An 18,873-nucleotide genomic window follows, 5' to 3' on the forward strand; every position below is an offset into this window, starting at 1 on the left:
GTACAAAGTACACACACATTCTTTTTTTTTTTATTAAATTTCATATATAGACTAATATTTCTAAATTCGACCTGTTGCTTGTTTAACATGTTTTTTTCAATTCTACCAAATATAAAAATTTTAGAACAATTAGAAAAAAGATAGAGCTATTTTAAATAATGCTGTTAGAAATATTAGATTGATTAAATGGCTACAAGGACCTCAGCGCACTTTCATGTGTCAAACAGTGACGAGTAGTTCAGTAGGCATGTAATACATGCCAACGACCTGTACGACACTTTACTCGTCATCGCGCTCGACCGCAAAGGGTTAAATTGTTTTGATTTTTTTTTTGTATTTTGTGGTAGTCAGTGTTGTCATCTCTAGTCCTTATGCAAGCTTCAGTTTGCGTGGGCACGCTCCTAATCAAATTATCAACATTGTGTTGTGGTAGGTTGCTCCATCCTTCAAGAGCAGCTTGCACTAGCCGTGGGTATTTTGTGGATTATCCTGGCGAGCTCTAATTTTTCTTTTAAGCATATCCCACAAATCCTCTATAGGGTTAATCTCGGGTGAGCAAGCAGTCCACTCCAAACAAGGGATACCTTCTGCTTCAATGATGTCTCTAGTCACTCTATTGGTATGAGGAGGTCCATTATCATGCATGAAAATTAAATTTTCTCCTGTTGCACCTCTCCAGAGCCTGACTGCAGGTTATCAACATACCTGTGAGCAGTTAAAGTTGATTGGATGAAAATTAAAGTAGTTTTATTACCGATCACAATTCCTCTCTAGAAAATTACACTTCCCCTTGTATATTTGTAAACAGATCTGACAGTTTTCGTTCTTGCTTGTCTTCGTCGACCTCTAAGTACACGATTTCGTGGGTCATGTGATTTTACACAAATCCTGACTTTTTCTGAAAATAGCACACTTTGTCAATTCCCAATGTTCCAGTTTTGGTGGTGAAGACACCAATTTAGGCGATCAGTCTTGTGCTGCCTGGATAACTCGGGAACCCATAACTGTCTCCTGCTATATACTTCTTGGTACGAACTCTTTTTCTTATCGTTTCAACTGAAACAGTTAAACCTGTAGCTTCCAAAAGCTGCCATTCGGCTGCAGGTAAGAAATGGTTGGGTGTCTTCCATCTGATTGGACAATTAAACGATCGTGGAGAGCCGTTATTACTTTTGGCGACTTTCCCTTGCTTTATTTTTGAGCTTTCCTATTTCTTGTTACCTAGCATAGGTTTTGGACAGAACGCTCTGTATTACGGCTAGCTCTACAGCTATGTCCCTCTGAGAACATTACTTTCTGCACAAGACCAATAATCTTTCCTCGTTGTAAGTTCTATACCCGTGTTGAGCTGGCCCCCCCACTTGCAAAAATTAAAAAACAAATAGCCCTGATTTATGAGCTATTTATGAGCTTTCATATTCCGCAAACTAAAAATTTTGAGCTCGTTCCACTGAGCAGGAATTTAATACTTTAGTGGGGGGGGGGCTGAGTCAGCCCCCCCCACTACTTAAAAATAGGAATATTGAATCGGTTTTTTCGGCAGAATTACGAGCTATTTATGAGCTCTTGAAATTACATAGCTTCGATTTTTGAGCTCATCCCCTTCACCCCCAAACAACCCTTTAATTGATTTAACCTAAGAGAAAAATGCTGAGAAAACTTAAAATATATCGTATTGCGGATATAATTCCTATAGCGTATATACTCTAAGAATAAACTATTAAATCACGTGCATTTCGATTATTGAGCTACAACCCCTTCGCAAGAAAACCACCCTATCTTCCCGGCTTAAGAGAAAGTTGTACTTAAAATGCATTAAACTAATTATTTGGCGACTACATATCATTGAATAATTTATAAGCTTCCAAATTACGCGCATTTACATCAGTAAATTACAATTTATTTTGTATAGTGCAGTCACTGAAGGTAAAAATCAACGATTACTTTCAATTTCGGTGAACCTTCATCGATTTTTACGAAAATTGGTCAGTAGTTAGAGGATACGTCAAGAAACAAAGGTGACATGGTACCACCTTGCGCCTTTACCCTGAGGGTGGATACCGCCCATTCTCGGGGGTGAAAATTATTTTATTAAAAATAACTACACAAATCAATAAAAGAACAAATTAAAAGCAAAATTTATTATATAAAGTTAATAAAATAAGTCAATACTTTTTAAGTTATTAAAGATCAAAGATTTTAATTATTCGTGAAAAAAATGCATGTTATGAAGCGGTTTTTCGTAAATCACTGAAAAACTGTAAGTTTTTACAAAAAAGTTAATAGTAGTTTAATTCGTATAGCTTATATTCTAAGAATAAACTCTTAAATCACGCCCCTTTCGATTATTGAGCTACAACCCCTTCGCAAGAAAACCATCCCATATTCCCGGCTTAAGAAAGGGTTGTAGTTAAAATAATTTAAATTAATTATTTGGCGACTAGATATCGTTTAATAATTTATGAGTTCGCAAAATATACGCATCTCAATTATTGAATTGCCATTTTTTTTTCTATAGTGCAGTCACTGAAGGTAAAAATCAACTATGACCTTCGATTTCGGTAAATCTCCATTCATTTTCACGAAAATTGGTGAGCGGATTTTGATGCTATCAACTTTTTCTGGAGCTAATTTTTGATAGGTATTTCTAAGTACTTTGACAAGTATTTAGTACCTAAGTGTTATAAAATGAATCTCTTTCCCGTTATTTAAGCTTGAATCCATAGATTTGAACAGTCGCAGAAAAAAATATACCTACATTTAATTACCAATAACTTACATTAAATTAACATTAAAGGGTTTTTCAAGTAAGCAATTTATTATATTTTTTATTAGCTTCACTTTTAGTGATGATCACTTTTTTGTAAAAACTTACAGTTTTTGAGTTATTTATGAAAAATCGCTTTAAAGCATGCATTTTCTTTCAGAAAAATTAAAATATTTGATCTTTAATAACTCAAAAAGTATTGATTTATTTTAATCACATTATATAACAAATTTTGCTTACAATTTGTCCCTCTCTCGATTTGTGGGGTTATTTTTAATAAAGTAATTTTCACCCCCGAGAAGGGGTGACATATTCCCCAGGTTAAAAACCCAAGTTGTTATTGTTATTTCGTGAAAATTAATGGAGATTTAACGAAATCGAAGGTCATAGTTGATTTTTACCTTCATTGACTGCACTATAGAAAGAAAATGGCAATTCAATAATTGAGATGCGTATATTTTGCCAGCTCATAAATTATTAGACGATATGTAGTCGCCAAATAATTAATTTAAATTATTTTAAGTACAACTCTCTCTTAAGCCGGGAATATGGGATGATTTTCTTGCGAAGGGGTTGTAGATCTATAATCGAAAGGCGCGTGATTTAAGAGTTTATTCTTAGAATATAAGCTATACGAATTAAACTACTATTAACTTTTTTGTAAAAACTTACAGTTTTTCAGTGATTTACGAAAAACCGCTTCATAAGATGAATTTTTTCACGAATAATTAAAATCTTTGATCTTTAATAACTTAAAAAGTATTGACTTATTTTATTAACTTTATATAATAAATTTTGCTTTTATATTGTTCTTTTATTGATTTGTGTAGTTATTTTTAATAAAATAATTTTCACCCCCGAGAAGGGGCGGTATCCACCCTCGGGGTAAAGGCGCAAGGTGGTACCATGTCACCTTTGTTTCTAGACGTATCCTCTAACCACTGACCAATTTTCGTGAAAATCGATGAAGGTTCACCGAAATTGAAGGTAATCGTTGACTTTTACCTTCAGTGACTGCACTATACAAAATAAATTGTAATTTACTGATGTAAATGCGCGTAATTTGGAAGCTTATAAATTATTCAATGATATGTAGTCGCCAAATAATTAGTTTAATGCATTTTAAGTACAACTTTCTCTTAAGCCGGGAAGATAGGGTGGTTTTCTTGCGAAGGGGTTGTAGCTCAATAATCGAAATGCACGTGATTTAATAGTTTATTCTTAGAGTATATAAGATACAGGAATTATATCCGCAACACGATATATTTTAAGTTTTCTCAGCATTTTTCTCTTAAGTTAAATCAACTAAGGGTTGTTTGGGGGTGAAGGGGATGAGCTCAAAAATCGAAACTATATAATTTCAAGAGCTCATAAATAGCTCGTAATTCTGCCGCAAAAACCGATTCAATATTCCTATTTTTAAGTAGTGGGGGGGGGCTGACTCAGCCCCCCCCACTAATGTATCAAGATCCTGCTCAGTGGAACGAGCTCAAAATTTTTAGTTTGTGGAATATGAGAGCTCATAAATAGCTCATAAATCAGGGCTATTTGTTTTTTGGTTTTTGCAAGTGGGGGGGGGGCAGCTCAACACGGGTAAGTTCTATAACCCCAAATGAGGCATATTTTTGTTTTTGGACGCAAAAGTTAGTTTATTTATTTTCGTTCAATTTGCAACTCAAGCAAATAACCTATACCGTGCCGATTTGTACTATCCGATAGTGTTATATATTTGTTTATTTTCAATAAAATCCTTTATTCTTCACAGCAATAACAAGTTTTTTTTAAAAGAAATAAATTTTTCTTTGAAATACATGGTGATGCCATGTAAGTTTGGGTGTGTGTACTTTCGAGGTCCAGCAATCTGAATCGATGTTAAAATCAGACATTTTAAGCTATTTTAATCATATCTATATACATCCCTCTCTCTCTCTCTCTCATCAATCAAAGTAAGGTAGAACAGTTTTTCTATACTGCGTATGTGGTTATTTTACCCTTTCTGGGCAAAAATTTGCAGAAGAAATTGAAAAACACAGCCTGAATGTAAATCAAGGAAGTATAGTTGGGAGATAAAGACATAGGAGTAAAACAACATAGAAAATGTTATTGAAATGCTGGCAAAAATGTAATTCTATGAAAAACAAAAAAAAATAAATCCGAGAGAATAAATGCAAAAATATCTAGTGGATTGTAAAAATCCACCATACTCAAATATGTGGTGGATTTTACACATTTTCAAAATACCTCGATATATAAAAACTCTATTATCGAAAAAGTACTAAGAGACAAAAAGGTTTTAAAATTACTGTGTTTAACTAATGGTACCACAATAATAATTTACTTGATACGTACACAAAAAAGACCAAATTCATGATCATCTCCAGAAACTTGGATGCACTTGGAAACTCCACCATAACATTGAATACCAAGTCCATTGAAAGAGTGAGCGAATTTAAATATTTGGGAATGTGGCTTTTTGAAGACTGGGCATCGGACAGGGAAGTAAAACATTGCATTGAGCAAGCTCGACAAGCTCTCGGCAAAATTCAGGAAGGTACTGACCTGTTTGACCGATCTTACCCTGACACTAAGGTTTATTAAATGCTACGTGTGATCGGTGCTGCTTTATGGCATATGGACACTAAGAACAAGGGGTATAAACAGATTAGAAGCCTTTGAAATGTGGCTTTATCGCCGTATCCTAAAGAAACCATGGAAGGCGAAAGTCACAAATGTAGATGTCCTTAAAAGAGTCAACCAAGAACGCCAACCAAGAAACCATCAAGAAATGGAAAACGGCGTATCTGGGTCATATCATGCAAAACAAAAAATACCAGTTCCTTCAACTTGTAACCGAGGGTAAAATTGAAGGCAAGAGAGGAATAGGACGCAAGAATATGTTCTGGGTCCGAAACATAAGGCAATGGACCGGTATTGACGACATACAATCTCTGATACACATTGTAAGAAACAGAGAGTTAATGGAAAATGTGATCGCTAATATCTATTAGTAGATTTGCATCTGAAGAAGAAGAAGAAGATACTGGGTGAACCACCAGGTGGCTACGGCATTTTATCGGAACAGAAGCTTGATTTGTTTTGTTCCCATCCCCAGTCACCCAGTCCGTTTCATTTAAACAAGTGTGCTTACAGCCAATTTTGTACTTAGATAGTGCACTCGATTTTCATCATAACCAGACATCTCGTAACGCGACAATTCGTAACCGGACAATTGGTAACGGACAACTCGTAACGGCGACGTTCGCAACAGCGATACTTCGTAACGGCGACAGTTCGTAACTATACAAATTCGTAACGGACAATTCGTAACGTCCAATTTAATTTATTCTGTTTATTTTTTTAACGTGGAAACTGTTATTACAGTTATAATTGAAATTATGTTTATCAATTTAACGTTATTCTGAAGTTATTTCCTAGTGACACTTTTATGATTAACTATTTAGATGGGAAATAAGCCACAATTAAATTGAAAAAATAATTTTATTAACGTTTTGAAGCCCAAAACCCAAAACGAAACCCGATTTGGGCTTCAAAACGTTAATAAAATTATTTTTTCAATTTAATTGTGGCTTATTTCCCATCTAAATAGTTACTCATCAATTTAACGATTCAGTAATGGGATAAATATGCTTAACACATTTTGTATTTCGTGTTTCAGCATATACATTTGGAAAAATGAAAGAATACCCATGAACGAGCATATAAAACACGCTGTATTTTCCTGCCACCGTGTCACAAAGAAAATTGCCCAGCTCAGGTACAGGTAATATTAATTATTACATCTACCATCTACTTGCGCTGGCCAATTTTTTGTAACACACAGTGATAGGAAAATACAGCGCTTTTTATATGTTCGTTCATGGGTATTCTTTCATTTTTCTACTGTATACAGTTTTTAAACACAAACAAAATATTTAAATACATACAAACTTTTAACAATATTTTTAAAAATTATTCCTCCTATCGTTCCTTAAAATTGCATATTTATACAAAGGAATAATGAAGTAATTCGTGAAATCTTTAAGCCAGCAACCGTCTTTAGATATTCCCAACTTTCTAAGTAAACATTTTGTAAAGGAAAGATTATAATTACCTATTATTAGTTATAATAGATTGATACTGGTACTGATTTGATGATACTGATTCGTTAAATTGATAAACATAATTTCATTTATAACTGTAACAACTGTTATTTTCCACGTTAACAAAAATTAACGGAATAATTCAATTTGGACGTTACGAATTGTCCGTTACGAATTTTATAGTTACGAAGTGTCGCCGTTATGAAGTGTCGCCGTTACGAACTGTCGCTGTTACGAATTGTCAGTTACCAGTTGTCCGGTTACGAACTGTCGCGTTACGAGATCTCATACAGCGTATAAGTATCTACCTTTTGTAGAATTTCTCCGATGCTTATTTTTTTTTTCTTGGAAATTGCCATATATATTCTATACTTATAGGATTCAGCCATTTCAGTAGTAGTCAGTTTTGAATTGTTCAGGAACATCCGGTTCTCTAAACCTTATTGGAGCGTTGTAAATGGCTAGAAGTAATTGAGTGACCAGGAATTTTCCAGAAAATCTCCCGAATCGCATGCAAAAGGTTTCATAACGATCCGTCTTACTTTAAAAAAGTTAGGATAGGAAAAATATATTGAGCAAATAATTTATCTGATTGATTAAGAAAAACATAAGTTCAAAATTACACAAATTTATTTTTCACTTTTGTAACTAAATGTACATACAACAACTATATTACTTTCTACCACATTGTTCATGTTTTTCGCAGAACTCTAGAGGTGTACGTTTTTTAAGCTCTTCGTAGACTTTGTCAAGATTTGGAAGCAATTCCCTTTCACAAGCTTCTCTCAAATCATCTGCCAAATCATCGCATAATCTTTCTACGTCTCGTCTAACTTTATCCTGTAAGAAAACAAACATTTTCGTTAAAACTATACGTGGCATTAACTGTATTAGTGATAAATTTCTGATCAGAATATCATGGTTGAGGATGTTTTAAATAACATTAAAATTAATAGAAGTAGAAAAAATAATAAGGTCTGGTAAAAACGATACTCAATAAGCATCAAATTTGGTACGAACATAGAAGCAGAGACAATACTTTTTAGGTAAATACAAAAAAGCTTTATGTTACCAAGCTATTTAATTCACAGGCCTACAGTGTTTTTGGTGCCGAAGTGTTTAGAGCTGATTTTGGGTAAAATTGGGGTGCTGATTCCGAATATGGCCTTAGTTTTGCTCTATCAGCTCTAGTTTTCAAGATAAAGTAGGTCATGCCAGCTTTTATGCATTAAAATACGAATATGCTGATATGGATATACTAAATTAAAATAAAAACCAAACAATTAAAAAATACGTATATTTTAAGCAATTTCATCATCATCCAGCCCTTTGCGTCCACTGCTGGACATAGGCCTCCCTCATTTTGTCCATTGTGCTCCATTTTGAGCACTTTGCATCCAATTCCTTGACATTTTCTTGAGATCGTCAGTCCAACGAGTAGTCGGTCTTCCTCTACTTCTTTTATCTAATCTCGGCCTCCACTCAAGTAATCTCTTCGTCTACCTCCAATCACTGATTCGGGCGACGTGCCCGGCCCAATTCCATTTCAGGGTGGCAATTCGGGAAATTACATCGGTAACTCATGTTCTTAGTCTAAGTCTTAATTTCCAACTCGGTCACGAAGCAATATACTTAGCATTGACCTTTCCATTTTTTTCTGAGCTATTTGCAGCATTTTAGAAGTTGTAGCTATCAATGTCAAAGTTTCGGCACCATAAGTCACCACAGGCAACACACATTGGTCAGATGTTTTACGTTTTAAAGAAATTGGTATATCGCTTTTAAAGATGTCTTTGAGTTTTCCATAGGCTGCCCATGCCCCATCTTCCTTGGTAGCGGTCCTCAATGGTTTTTATCTCTTGGTGAAGTCTCTCACCTTGCTCATTACTTGTGTCATCTAAGTTTTCAGCGAAACGGTACAGGTGGCTGTGAAGATAGTTGACTTTGATGCTCATATTTCATCCATGTGATTGGAAGTTATTCAGCAAACGGTTTACCAGCTCAGCATAGTTTTCACTTTTGTGATTTCCCAGAAAATTTTTCATAATATCCACAAATGAAAGCCGAGCGTTTTTCCTACCTCATTCATTGACCCCACAAAAGCCGGATCCTCTGTAAGAAGTCTGATCTGTGGTCCATCAAAGATTCCAGCTTTAAGTTTTTCCATACTTATCTGGGGAAGCTTCTGGGCTATGAGCCATTATTAGGTGGAGGCTGAATGGGTTTACAAGTGGTAAATGTATCATTTTAAAAGTTTAAAAATAATCTCCAAGCTGTTTTATTTCCTTATAAAATAGTAATATAACGATATTAAAGTATTATTTCTTACATAAATAAGGCATAATACAGTGAGGACAACAAATATATACTGAGGAATAAGTTTAATTAACAATGTACATTCCTTTGAATAGCACATTCTTCATTATCTCAAATATTAAAGCTCTAATTTCGGATTTTGTCATATCCATAAAACTAGAGCTGATACAAAAAAACGAAATCCATATTTCGATTTATCGCCCCTAATATAGTAAAAATCAGCTGAAGGATTCACGGCACCAAAACAATTTTTTTTTTCTGTAGGCCTGTGTTATTGATAAATAATTTAATCTCTAAACTTTTGAAACAAACAGGAAATTTGGATGGTGATGGACTCTTAATACACTTAAATCTAAAGCTGCTTTCGTTATTCTAGATTTAATTATTATTATACGTATAAAACTTACTAGTGGAACATGCTCGGCAGCGTAGTCTTTGATTATAGATGCCAATGCTATACAAGTGTCGCACCTACGTCTGGAAAAATATTTTTGTTTTAAGCAGAACAAATAAGTTCATTATATATAGACTTTATTTCATTTAAAATACTAACTATATATCGATTAAAATAATGTTAAAAGTAAAGTTTATTACGTTAATATTCAACATAATATATCATTTAAGGGGGTAGGCGCAAAATCTTGGTCCAATGGTATTTAAAAGCATTAATTTTTATCTAATCCTGAGAAAACTAATAAGTGTCTTTGAACAATTAAAACGCACATTGATTACATTATTACCGAGGGCCGAAAATCCCCGAAAACTTCTATAATGTTTATTTTAATAAGTTACAGGTGTGAAAAAAAAGAAAATTAAGTGTTATTTTTAATTTGAAATACCTATTTTTAAAATTAGGAAGCCTACGGTTTCGTTTTGATTTAAATATGTCTCCCTCCAACCCCCCATAGTACTATTTCTAGGTCTACCTCTTGTCAAGGAGGCTCCCCAATCAATCAACACATGTTATTTAATCCCCGTTTAGGCTTAAGCCTCTTCAGGGTACTGGAACTCCCTTTTTTTGCGGGAGTGTGTGGAACATGGTTGTTTCCAAAGGGAGAAGCGTGTTGAGAAGTGTGGGTTTAGACGGTGATTTTTTCTAAGTGCTGGGCTAGCTGGAGCGAGCGAGAAGAAATGCTATGTTCTGTTTTGTGCTAATCTCTGTATTAGATATCCGCCAAGCAGCGAAGGTAGCTGTCACTAGTGGAACGGCTCTTGGATTCAGCTTTTGGGATGCAGTTTGGTTATCTGCGATATAGTAGGGGAGTGTTTTCTAAAATTTCGTGGAACTCATCGGGAAGTTCGTTTCTAGCTAATTGAAGAAATTTAGCCGGAGGGAACGCAACTTTATTTTTGGGAATCCCGGTGAGTCTAAAACCGCGCCTATTGCAAGGTGTTTTTAGGATGTTTTTGGCTCTAATGTTAGAGCCGTTGATGACGCGCATTGTATACTTGCTGCCGAGAGAACGGATTCTGTCGACTATTTTGGGGACTTTAGCGAGTGGATGTACTAGTGCAGACGGATACAGCCTTCCCTTCCTCAGGCACTTCCTCAGAACCCTGCGTTCTGTGGCAGCAATTCTGTTGTTGGCCCGTGGTTTTAGCAGAGTGTAGAGGCACGATCTGTAATCGATTATCGGTCTTATAAAGGTTTTGTACGTGTGTACAAATGTTTTGCTGGACGTACCTCCAAACCTTCCAGAAAGTGCTCCCATGAGACAAGCTCTCTTCCTTACCTTGTTTAAGGTGTTTGTAACGTCAGTGTTCCAGTTGAGAGTCCAGTCGAAGTGAACTCCCAAATAGACCACCGAAGGACGATATTCGAGCCTCTCTCCCTGGAGAACGATCCTAGCCTCCTCGAAGGAGGATCGGCTATTAGGATGTCTGAAGGCGATCATCTGGGTTTTCGTGGCGTTGAGCGTGACTCTCCACCTGTTACACCATCTGACCATTTTGTCCAGCAATGTTTGAGCTTTTTCGAATACAGAGGGCTCTACACGAGTGCCCCTTGAAGAGCCTGCGGTGAGAAGGGCTGTATCATCTGCAAATAGTAGGACTGACTCGGATCGTCTAGCTGGTTTGGGAACGTCACTGTTGTAAACTGTGTATAATATTGGGGCTAGTACTGAGCCTTGTGGCACTCCCGCTTGTGGAGTGAAGGAGGTGGATAATATTTCTGCGACTTTGACGCGAACTGTTCGATCTGAGAGATAGGAGTGTATGATTTTGATAAAAGTTATTGGCAGTCCAAAACGGCGTAATTTTTCAATCAGCCCGGCATGCCAGACTTGATCGAAAGCCTTTTGGACATCTAGAAATATGCCTATTGCGTGTCTTTGACGCTCGTTGATTGCTTGGGAGATGAAGGTGGCTGCTTCAATCAATGCATTACGCGTGGAATGTTCAGCTCTGAATCCAAATTGGAAGCTGGGAAGAAGGTGGTTGGCATCTAGGAATTCTACGAGTCTCTCCTTAAGGATCCTCTCGTAGACTTTACCTAGAGTGTTAAGTAGAGATATTGGTCTATAGGATTCAGTGCTGGTGGGGGGTTTTCCCGGTTTGGGAATCATAACAGTACTGGCTACCTTCCATGAAGCTGGAAAGTAGCACAGCTTGAGGCAGGAGGCTCTGAGGAAAACAAATTTACACCAACACGACCGTAGTTTCTCGATATAAATTAAAACTATTTATATAGCAGTACGGTTAGAACGCCCTCTAACGGGAAATAAATGAAATTAATTTCGACTCGATTCAAGTGCTCAGTTTAACCCAGGTATGACAATACCAAAAGGCACCGTTAGGAAAATATTCCAATTTTCGTTTCAAAGAACCTATATGAAACGAGTCTGTGTACTCTAATACAGAGTATGGCGTTAGTAAAGTTAGAAAATTAGAAATAGTACAAACGGGGGATGCAGGGAGACAGATTTAAATCAAAACGAAACCGTAGATTTTCTAATTTTACTAATGCCATACTCAGTATTAGAGCACACAGACTCGTTTCATACAAGTTCTTTGAACCGCAAGTTGAAATATTTCCCTAGCGGTGCCTTATGGTATTGTCATACCTGGGTTAAACAGAGAACTTGAATCGAGTCGAAATTTGTTTCAAATATTTTATTCAAAAGAAACTTTTTGTTTATTTTAAGGAACTTTCGGCCATCGGTAGTAATGTAATCTTTTATTCTATGTTCAAATTTTTCAAAAGTCTTATGCCTGGTTGCACCAACAGATCTTAAGCTCCAGCTTAGCTAAGCTCTACTTATAGATAGGGTTTCCTTGAGTATCACTTACGTTGCACCATAATTTTAGATTCTTACCTTATTATCAATTATATCTATTATTATATTATGGTATTCGTATTGTAATATATTATAATTATATTATATTAATTCTTATGATATTCTCGACTTAAGCCTAAGATCTGTTGGTGCAACCGGGCATTAATGAGTTTTCTCAGGATTCTAAAAAATTAATGCATTTAAATAGCATTGTACCAAGATTTTGCGCCTACTTCCTTAAGTAAATGATGTCTAATCCTTACTCTTCATCAAATTGATGAAAGTCAAGAATAATTGTATGTATGTATATCAAAAAGAAATCAATTCTTTTTTGTAGTTTATTCTACTTCACGTACTATTATGTCATTGGCTCTAAAACTAAGATCATCTTAAAAAAAACTGTGTCTCTTGAAAGTACTAGAGAATCTTTTTAATACTGTAAATGCCATAGATTCAGAGAGTATTACCCAGTATTACTCATAAATTTTTACTAAATTTCAAAATTTAAAGAAATCACCTAAAGCCAGATACAGAAAGGAAATGAGTAATATTGTTCTTCAGAAATGAGTCTTCAAGAGACTTTAAATTAGGGTTGAAATGGGAATAACAAATTAAGTTGACTTTCAATTGCTCATTATAGTTATTGGTCAACTTTACTCGATCGTACGGGACTTTTATTATTTTTATTTGATGTTACTTACTCATTAGAAATAGGCTCCTGTTGAGCGTAGATGGTAAGAGCTGCAAATAAATTAATAAAAATTATTTTAAAACTCTAAAAATCAAACATTTGTTATTTGTAATAAGCTGTTCAACTACAAAAAACATATAGACCAGTAAGGATTTGCGAAAAAACGTCTATTTTTGGATGTGAGAGGTGTCATTCGGATTTTTGCAGATAAAGTTAGGTGACACCTTCAGTAATAATAATTAACTTATGTATATATATATATATATATATATATATATATATATATATATATATATATATATATATATATATAACCGGTTCTATAGCATTCTACGCCTTCCGGTACCCAATCGCCAAGCCTGTCGATCTAGCCAGCCTCTTTCTTGAAGATTTCTTTCTGACATGGCTTTTGTAATTCCTTGTTTCCAGGAGGTCGGTGGCCTTCCTCTTTTCCGTTTTTCTGGCGGTATCCATCTCATTGTAATTTTTGGTAATCTTTCATCTCCCATTCGTTGGACGTGTCCATACCAAGTAAGTTGGTTTCGTTGTACCTCGTCCACTATTGTTTTCTGCTTACCTACTTTTTCTCTGATCTGTTCATTTCGAACATGGTCCCATCTCGATATTCTGGCAGATCTTCTAAAAAAATCCATTTCAGTAGTAAGCAGCTTATTTTCGGATTTTCTTGTCATTTGCCACACTTCGGAGCCATACGTTAAAATTGGTTTCATAATAGCGTCGTAAATCCTCATTTTTGTATTTAAATTTATGTTATGTTGCCATAAGACAGGGTTTAGGGCTCTAGTAACCTTTCTAGCCTTCGTCACTCTATCATCTATACTGGATTCCGTTCTTCCACTATTTGTTAATTTAATCCCTAGATATATATACTCTGTACAACCCCTGATGTAGTCACTTCCGTCAAGATCTAGGTCCTCTTGTTGTATTTGGTTACCGATGTGTAGATATTGTGTTTTCCTTATGTTTACCTCTAAACCCCATTTCCTGTATTCTTCCATCAATTTTATTGTCATATATTCTTCCTTAAGTCTTCCTTATCTTGGGCAGCTACCACCTGGTCGTCTGCGTAGTTCAAAGTGTATAATGTTATGTCTCCGATTGGTATACCCATACCACTGCATTTCTGCTTCCAAAGTCTGAGAGCACCGAGGCAATTAACTTATGTTCCTTCTCAAATATGCCAGGAACATTAATAAAAAAATTAAAATATTTAAAAATTTCGAAAAACATCCATTTTTTCTGCTTTCTTTGCTTATGACTTTAAAACGATTCATTTTGGAACAAAGTTGTAGAGAAATAAAATAAAGATAATTGAATTTTGTATGATATAAGACTGGTAAAAAATGTCTTAAGGTATTACCTTTTCTGCAATATAGCAGTAAATACAAAATAAGGGGGCAAAATAAGTCTGTTGTTATTCAATATTTTTTAACCACTTTGGTGGTACTTAGAACCTTAGTAATTCACTTAGGAAATTCTTTGTAACATACTTAAATCGTGTACCAAATTTCATTAAAATCGACCTAATACATTTTGCATAATAAATTTGCAATCTAAATGTTTTTAGAAAAGTTCAAATTTTTTAAAATCTTTCTGAACAAAAAGTAGACCATTTAGAAGTTGGCTAATTTTTGTACATATAAAGAGGTGCTCTGCCTATCTAATACACTTTACAGAATTAAAATCGGATTATTTAAGGGGCCCCAGCAATGTTTTAAATTTATAAACAATTTTTTGGCTTATAAACAAAGAGCTTTGTTTAATAATAAAAAAATTAATTTTTAGCAATGCAAATAATTAGAACCGGTATAATTTGACTTAAACTTTCAAATGCTCTTAGCAGAATTGCTATTTTATTTTTTAATCAAACGTTATTCGCGTTCAAAAATTGCAATTTCTCGATTTTTTGAAAGTTCCACCGAATTTATCTCGAAAACTGTGCATCCTACGAAAAAACTTGTAAGAACATTTTGTGCTTAGAATTACCCAATAAATACAAAAAAAAGTTTTATTTTGCGAAAAATCGATTTTATGTAATTCCTCAAGTTCTTTGTTTATAACAATCTTATCGATATCCGGATCAACTGTCAGCCAAAAAATTCGTGTTCTACGGGTCAAAATAGATAAAAAAATTGGGTAAGTCCATCTAAATAAAGGAGCCCGTAGCACCCCCTCCTGACTACAGCACCAATTTGTTTATAGGCCAAAAAATGTTTATAACTTTAAAACATTGCTGAGGCTGCTTAAATAATCCGATTTCAATTCTGTAAAGTGCATTAGATAGGTGGAGTACTTTTTTATATGTAAAAAATTAACAAATCTTTGTATGTTCTAGTTTTTGTTGTGCAAGATTTTAAAAATTTTAATTTTTTAAAAAAAGTTTAGATTGTAAATTATTATGCAAAATCTAGTAAGTCAATTTCAGTGAAATTTGGTGTACGGTTTTAACACATTACAAAAATTTTCTAAGCCAATTAGGAAGGTTCCAAGTGTAACCTAAGTGATGGAAGATCATTGAATAAGGACAGGCTTGTTTTGCCCCCTTATTTTATATTTATTGCTATTTTGAAGCAAGGGTGATAAATTAAGACATTTTTAACCAATTGGATCTGATAGAAAATTTAATTATCTTTATTTTATTCCTTTAGGACTTTGTTCTAAAATGAATAGTTTTTAAGTTATAAGCAAAAAAATAAAAAAAACGAAATTTTTCGAAATTTTCAAATATTTTATTTTTTTTATTAATGTTCCGGGCTTATTTGAGAAGGAGCATAAATGAATTATTATTAATGAAGTTATCACCTAACTTTATTCTCAAAAATCTGAATGCCACCTCTCACATCCACCTAACAACAGATCCTTACTGCTCTAATAAATTTTTTTTGGGATTTTAAAGGTAGTCAAATTAATTCTAATAATTCTATGAAAATGATTAGAATTATAAGATTAACCATAATACCTGAAAATACCAAAACACACATACCACAAATAATACTAACGGAATATATCCGTTAGTAATAGTCCGAATTTTCGAAAATAATAGGCTACAGTAAATTTTCAAAATCAGTCAAAAATATCGTTACTTACCAACGCAGCTCAAAAGTGCCAAAACTAGTGCAATTTTCATGTTTAAGAATTATATTTCACAATAATGATATATATGTATTGCAGGGTTTGCTTTATATACAAAAAGTCAAACACTTCAAAAACTGACCACTTGAACTATAATGTTGATCTGAATTTTTGATAAAACCCACTATTATTCTATATTTTCTGCTGTGATTGATATCAGTGATAACCTTGATTGAGTGTACCTATAGGAACAAATTCCACAAAATATTAACAATATAACTAGCGTTTTTTTATATATAATTTTTTTGTTTAGAAAAACTTTGTTTTCTTTTATGAACTATATTCCAGACTTAGCCTGGAATATAATTCACAAAAATTTATTTTAAATAATAGATAACGACATATACCATAAAAGAAAAGAACTAAAAAAATATTAAGAGAAAAGTAAAAAAAAATATAATGAAAAACTCTTGGAAGAAATTGACAAAAACTACAAAAATAAAGAAATAACAAACTACATCGGGGGCACAAAAGAAAAGAAAGGATATTGTGTTGAAACAATATCGTGTTGAATATTGTGTTGAAAGGATATTGTGTTGATAAACCAAAATGGAAAAGTCTAATAAATGAAAAGTACATTTTAAACAGATGGAACGAATATTTCGAACACTTGATGAATGGGCAGGAATATGTAGAAGTATATTTAGATATACATACAGTATGGTGCAAATGTTTGGAATAAATTCTTTATTTCATAAAATGGCGATTAAGGAAAAATTCTGAAACAGGTCGATTTTATTTTTAAATTATGATTTTTTAACGTATATATTATTATAATACTAGTGCTGTCATCCGTCTGGGCGTTATTGCGTAATTGATGATTTTTTAACTCAGAGTAGGGGTTGTGTGCTAGCTTGTTTAAAAGGTTACTCAATTCTCTATTCAGAAATATAAACATTAACACTTTATACAGATCGTCCAAAAAAATTTATTTTTTATAAATTAGTTGACACAAAAAGAAGAATAATTATGTAAATTGTTTAATTCAAAATACGTTATAATGCTGTCAGAAAACAGGCAAACATCAGACATCAGACATCAGAAACAGATATCAAATAAAATAGGAGGACGTCATATAAGAGGTCGACTCAGAACAAGGTGGAAAATAGATTTAGACGATGATCTAAAAAGACTCACAAATTGGAGGATGAAAGTAATGGACAAAAAAGAATGGAGGAGTATCGTCAATCCAGTCATGAGCCTACTAGGCTCGACGCTCTAATTATTAGATATTAATATTGATAAATATTTTTTTGTAGGCAACGAGTTTTAACAACAACCGTGTTGTTAAAGATATCAGTAATTGTGGTAAAAATCTGTGATTTGTACTTTCTCCTTGTTTATGTCTTAAGAATTATTCAAAAACAAATGATTTTTTATGATTTTATAAATAATTGTCAATAACTGCTTGCCAATCCAACAAAATAGTTTTAAACCTGATAAAATTAAAGTGTATGAAATAGTTGACATATTTTAGATATTTTTATACTCATATAATTAGAAATTTTATGTTATCATCATATACAGTCGGAAAAATGAAAGAATACCCATGAACGAACATATAAAACACGCTGTATTTTCCTGTCACCGTGTGAAAAAGAAAATTATCCAGTGCAAGTACATGTAACAATAATTATTACATGTACTTGCGCTGGCCAATTTTTTGTGTGACACGGTGACAGGAAAATACAGCGTGTTTTATATGTTAGTTCATGGGTATTCTTTCATTTTTCCGACTGTAAGTGATTCGAAGTGCATAGCAAGATAAAATCTTGTATTAAAGTAGAAGAAAATATTTTCATTGAAGTTGTTTTTTTTTAGATGGTCGAATTTTTATCAGTACCTACAGGTGTTCGTTTAGGGTTGGAAAAATAGGCACTAAGTGTTTTTTATTTAGGTGGTTGTTGGTGGTTAAATAATAGGCTTGTTGTTGTAAAAATTGGAAGCGTGAGAACTACAACACTCAGAAGCTTAAAATTCGGGTCACCTCTTAAATTGAGTATATTTTAGAAATAAGTATTTTCTTTGAATTATTCTTTATTATTATTTGTTTGTAATAGAGCTTACGAATGGATTTCTTATAGACCAGGGCGCTTCTGTAAAAATATTAGCACATTTGGACGTTGAGAGGTGGCTCATAATTTTTTGCAGAAATTACTTGAAAACAACTCATATAATAATATTTAAGTGATCCTTCCACTCAAAAAGGTCCGGAACATTGTTTAAATAATAAAAAAATTCGATTTTTTTCTTCGTTTTTTGATTATAACCTTGAAAGTATTCATTTCTGAGAAAAGTTATACTGACATAAAAGTTGCGCAATTAAATTTACTACAATATAAAATTCGTTAAAATTTTTGAAAATTGTCACCTTTGTTGCAAAATAGCAATAATGGCAATAAACAATTATTGGCATTTTACGTTTTTCAACCATTTATGCTACACTTAGGACCTTCATATTTCACCCAGAAGTACTTTGTGATATAAGAAAATAACACTGTGAATTTCATTGAGATCGGTTAAACAGATTTTGCAAAATAAATTTTGCAATCCAGCTTTCGCAAAAAA

General features: G+C 33.6%; 1 protein-coding gene across 2 annotated transcripts in view; it reads right to left on the reverse strand.

Annotated features, from left to right (window-relative positions):
• Window positions 1-7,479: 7,479 nt before the first annotated feature.
• Window positions 7,480-18,873, reverse strand: part of LOC114329037 (uncharacterized) — a 33,477-nt gene continuing 22,083 nt past the window's right edge. Inside the window, exons 1-4 of one of the 2 annotated variants that reach the window (XM_028278048.2) lie at window positions 16,261-16,410; window positions 13,163-13,202; window positions 9,591-9,660; window positions 7,480-7,707 (exon numbers count right to left, since the gene is read on the reverse strand). In XM_028278048.2, the coding sequence (XP_028133849.1) occupies window positions 7,540-7,707; window positions 9,591-9,660; window positions 13,163-13,202; window positions 16,261-16,300 (318 nt within the window). In that variant the 5' untranslated portion in view covers window positions 16,301-16,410 and the 3' untranslated portion in view covers window positions 7,480-7,539. Of the gene's footprint in view, window positions 7,708-9,590; window positions 9,661-13,162; window positions 13,203-16,260; window positions 16,411-18,873 lie in introns of those variants that run through there. The other variant, XM_028278049.2, reaches the window with a different exon arrangement.

The sequence above is a fragment of the Diabrotica virgifera genome, chromosome 5, assembly GCF_917563875.1.
Source record: "Diabrotica virgifera virgifera chromosome 5, PGI_DIABVI_V3a".
Classification (NCBI taxonomy): Eukaryota; Metazoa; Arthropoda; class Insecta; order Coleoptera; family Chrysomelidae; genus Diabrotica; species Diabrotica virgifera.